The sequence below is a fragment of the Cibotium barometz genome, chromosome 12 (assembly GCF_041138505.1).
Source record: "Cibotium barometz isolate CiBa-2024 chromosome 12, ASM4113850v1, whole genome shotgun sequence".
NCBI lineage: Eukaryota > Viridiplantae > Streptophyta > Polypodiopsida > Cyatheales > Cibotiaceae > Cibotium > Cibotium barometz.
In genome coordinates, this window is record NC_141057.1 from 4,102,873 (window position 1) to 4,107,571 (window position 4,699).

A 4,699-nucleotide genomic window follows, 5' to 3' on the forward strand; every position below is an offset into this window, starting at 1 on the left:
GTGAATTTGGTTACCGAGTTTGAGCGTCATTATTTCCATGTTCCAAGTCTGGGCCATGGCCGAGAGAGAGAGGCGGAGAGAGGATTGTGTATATCAAGATACTTTTTTTTATCTCTTTCTATCTTATGAGTGTTTTGTTGTCGATAATCTGATTGCAAATATTAGTGTAATATTGATATGTTAGAAACCTCTCATTTTTTAGACTTCTGCCTTTGAGATTGTTCAGAATATATAATATACACATTGTTGTAGCCTTGGAGAACATATGCATTTAGAATATTTTATTAATTGATAAACATTCTTAAAAAAGAAAAATAAAACCTTTCATAGACAAATATATGTATCATTGTGTTCTCCTTTTTGTTGTGGTATACATGTAGGTTACTAGGTTTGGGTATATGTTGGCAAAGATACATAGATATTAATTTTGGATTTTAGCAAATGGAGCTTTAAAATAGTAACAACCGCTCCAAAGATGTAGTGACTGTGGATGATTTTTGTTGCAATGAAGAAGTAGCTTTGTCTACGCCGCCTGAGTTGATAAATGTTCGAGCTGCAAAGCACCTTGCTCGATCAAGGTCTCCATCTGGACAAACAAGCTCTAAACGTCTTCAAACTATTGCGACGGATACATGCGACCGCACTGAGAAAAATTCAGTTGCTTGCAAGGAGTACTTAGATGCCCTTTGGGATGAGATTCGTGGAAGTGGCAGCCAAAGGGGAGATACGTTGAGAGATGAGTTGACTCATCATCTCCATCGCGTCCCATGACAGTAGTGGTCGCATGGAGGCAAACCAACTAGACATGATTTCTTTCATGGAGAACATGCATGTTCAAATTGGGGAATGTCTATGTGGATGTAATGGGCAATGTAAATAACACAGATTCTCTAAAAGATCAAGTGCGTGCATTAGGCGTGGAGGTATTGAGTCTAAAGATATCTGTTAATCGACTCAATGTAATTATGAAAAAGATGTGCCGTGTTTTAGAAGCCAAGGTAGTTGCTTAGAGATTTTGTGAGAGGGATGATGTTTTTTGATCAAGGGCCAAATTGTGTTCCAACTTTTAGATTTGGCTCTTCATTTTGGCGATATATATATAATTTCTATTTTTCCAAATTTAATACTTCTCTCTTCCATCTCTCAACATGTTTCAACTCTGCCTTCCTTTATCTCACTCTCTCTCTCTCTCTCTCTCTCTCTCTCTCTATATATATATATATATATATATATATATATATGTATATCTCTTTATCTATCTATGTCATTGTCTCTCTCTTTGTCTATCTCAAGTATTATGTTGTTTGAAGTTAAGAAAAATAGTATTCGTAATTTTGTGTTTTGAAGGAGATTGAAGATGGTTAGGAGCTGTACATACTTGAGTTCGAACCAACTTTGGCGGCTTCGAATTTTGGATGTAAACGGTATGGCGGATTTGGAATCTGACAGCATGGATGATGATGACCTCATGGGGGAAGAGTTGTGAAAGGTCCCCAAGAATGCAACCTATATTGGAACTCAGATTGGGATTCCTTCGATGGCCAACGCCGTCGCCCTAGCTGGGAGCTCACCCTAAATCGGACGATGATGGCGATGACAATGTTGGTCGCTGCGAAGAATGCAATGCAGATGATGCTAATGAGGAGCCTCATTTCCTTGTTGAAGTTCGCTCATACCTGCGTTCTCTAGCATGCAAAATGCTTCCTTGAAAATGCAAAATGCTTCTTGCCCATCGGAGACGGGTCGCGACACTAGTTAGGTGAAAGATATCTCCTTCTCTTGCCAAGTGGGGCTCTGCTTTGCTCACCACCCACATGGCAGGTTACAAGTTATATATTTATAGATGATGACGACGATGATGATACACCATTTGGGATGCCGCCTATCTACATTGGCCTGTACAATTGGGCTTCCACACCCCGATCTTGAGTTGCTGTGTGAGGTAAAGATCCCTCGCCTCTCAGGCCCCAAGCTATGGCGGATTCGGAATCTGACAGCATGGATGATGATGACCTCATGGGAAGAGTTGTGAAAGGTCCCCAAGAATGCAACCTAGATTGGAACTCAGATTGGGATTCCTTCGATGGCCAACGCCTTCGCCCTAGCTGGGAGCTGTACCCTAAATCGGACGATGATGGCGATGACAATGCTGGTCGCTGCGAAGAATGCAATGCAGATGATGCTAATGAGGAGCCTCATTTCCTTGTTCAAGTTCTGCACGGAAAGCTCGTACCTGCGTTCTCCAGCAAGCCGGACATGGATCCCCTTCTATGGAAACGGCTGCCCCAAGGGGTCATGGAAAGAGTTCTGGCCATGGTGCCGCCTGCCGCCACGTTCCGCTTCTCTGTGGTATGCAAAACTTGGCTCGCCTTGTTCTCCTCTCGTGAGTTCAAGAAATTCTGTTTCGAGGTTGCAAACTCAGGTTATGGTGCAAGAAAAATAGAAACTGATGCCGAAGAATCAGGTCATGGTGAAGGAAAATCAGGGTTTGATGAAGCTGGCCATGGCGCAGGAAAATCAAGCCATGTTGCAGGAAAATTAGGGTTTGATGCAAAAGTCTCAGGTCAAGGTGCAGAAAGGTCAGGTGAGGGTGCAGGGAAATCAGAGTTTGAGGCCGAAGAATCAGGTCATGGTTCTGGTAAAGCAGTTCTCCGTAAAGGAAAAACAAGTCACGGTGCAGGAAAATCCGAGTATGATCCAGAAGTATCAGGTTGCCGTGCAGGAAAGTCAGGGCATGGTAAAGGAAGATCAGGCCACAGTGCAGGAAAACCAGCTCATGCTGCAGGAAAATCAATTCATGGTGCAGGAAAATCAGGCTCTGATGCAGAAGAATCAGGTCTGGGAATATCAGGTTTTGATGCAGAAGAATCAGGTCTGGGAATATCAGGTTCTGATGCAGAAGAATCCGATTGTGGGAAAGGAAAATCAGGTCATGGTAAAGGAGAATCAAGCCATGTTACGGGAAATCTAGGGAGTGATGGAGAAGTATCAGTTTATGAAGGAAAAGTAGGCTATACTGGAGCTTCGGATGTGATATGTGCCCTAGAATATCAGCCTGGAAGGCTTTGTCCTGGTTGCCATCCCCGGCCCTCAGATATCTCCTACTTTAATGAAGAAAACAAAGTGTATAAAATAGGGCTCTCTTTTCTTCCAGAGAAGTTCCAGCTATTCCTTCCTCCCGACTGTGTGGTGCAAGATGGCTTTCTCTGCCTCTTCAAGGCCGAGACCTTTGCAAGGTCTAATACCACAGGGGGTTCGGATAAAATGAAAAGGCTCAGTTTCTGTGTTGTCAATCCATTCACGAGGTCATGGAAAGAGTTACCACCAGAAGTTTGCACTTACAATGAGTATAAACAGTGGAGAGAGGACTGGACAGTTCGTCTAGAAGTGCAAAATGACAAGTTTACAGTCTGCCTCCTAACTCCGCGGGAGAAAGATGGTGGCTTGAGGATGACAGTGAACAGGTACTCTTCAGACACAGGAACTTGGAAATTAACTTACCTGCAGAACATGCGGTATATACCCCCTACAGATGCCCTTGAAGGTGAAGGAAAGTGGCCCTGTTATACTATATGCAAGGGCTTTCTATGCACTGGAAACTATCGGCAGGCTCGCTTAGAGACTATGGTTCACAATATAGAAACTGGTGAGCTTGTATACTTCCAAGATGATTTAGGCTCTGCTTCATCTTCTGAGGATGATTTTGGAGACAATCCACCACGAGTTCCGGAAAGCAATGCACCTAGGTTAAGCTATGAACGTGGAATGGATTTTCCATTCAAATTGGCAAGTAATTGCAATGGGTTTTTTTGTGCAGCTCGCTTCTCCCCCCCGGGACATTACCAGCCCATCCCTGACCAAGAGATCTCAACCAATGAATCAGAAGAACACATCAGGAAGGCCATCGAGCTATATTTGAAAAGGGGCCGGCGGGCTGGCTATGCTATTTGGAAGCTGGACTTGAGCACTGGGGTATGGAACAAGATCTCAAAATCTCCTATGCCTCAACAGATCAAGCAGAAGTTGATGAGGCGCCCACCATGGAACCCGTTTAAAGTTTATCGAGGACGGGGTCCCAAAGATGTTCGCATATTATATGTGGATGGAACTGTGATGACAGGAGACACTATTTATCTGAATTTAGGTATCAAGGAGGACTATAACTTTCTCATCTGTGATCCGGACCTGCGGCTGTGGACTGGCATGGTGGCTTACCACATACCTGATGATTCTTGGAAACTAATTTATCATGGATTGGTTCCCCGTCTGCATGGGAATGAGTGGCATGTCTTTAGGCCAAGCTTCACTGACTTCTGCTTGTGCTAGGTAAGACATTGATTTCAGGAGGCAGGACCTTGCTTTTATCTTTTTGGTTGTTATCTTGATGGACTGGTGAGTGCTTCTTTACGAGAGCGAGCCTTACAACTTTTAAAACTTCTAATGCTTTGACACTCTTGATGCTCTTGCTTTTCTTGTGGCAGCAAAGAGTACATGTTTAGACAATACCCCAACTGCAAACCAAAGCATGAGGACAAGCAAACCAAGGCAAATGTGCATGCAGTTCCCGATGTGCAGGGAAACACAAAGCATGATGTAATAGAGAGGATGGTATACAAAGCATGGGGTCAAATCAAGAATCAGTCCGCTCTATTTATAATTGATGATTGTGCAACAGATAACTGCATCTCTATTCCGATGG

The 4,699-nt window shown here is 43.6% G+C and overlaps 1 protein-coding gene across 2 annotated transcripts; it reads left to right on the forward strand.

Annotated features, from left to right (window-relative positions):
- Positions 1-1,854: 1,854 nt before the first annotated feature.
- Positions 1,855-4,460, forward strand: LOC147632966 (uncharacterized). Of its 2 annotated transcripts, XM_086805965.1 has the most exons (2): positions 1,867-3,646; positions 3,818-4,460. In XM_086805965.1, exons 1-2 carry the CDS (start codon positions 1,975-1,977, stop codon positions 4,324-4,326), a joined length of 2,181 nt encoding a protein of 726 aa, XP_086662091.1. In that variant the 5' UTR covers positions 1,867-1,974; the 3' UTR covers positions 4,327-4,460. The 2 variants fall into 2 exon arrangements, with proteins under 2 accessions (XP_086662090.1, XP_086662091.1); XM_086805964.1 differs by having other exon boundaries at positions 1,855-4,460.
- The last annotated feature ends 239 nt before the right edge of the window (positions 4,461-4,699 follow it).

Coding starts and splice junctions, on each gene's coding strand:
- LOC147632966 (XM_086805964.1), top strand. CDS start 1,975: ATGGCGGATTCGGAATCTGACAGCATGGATGATGATGACCTCATGGGA.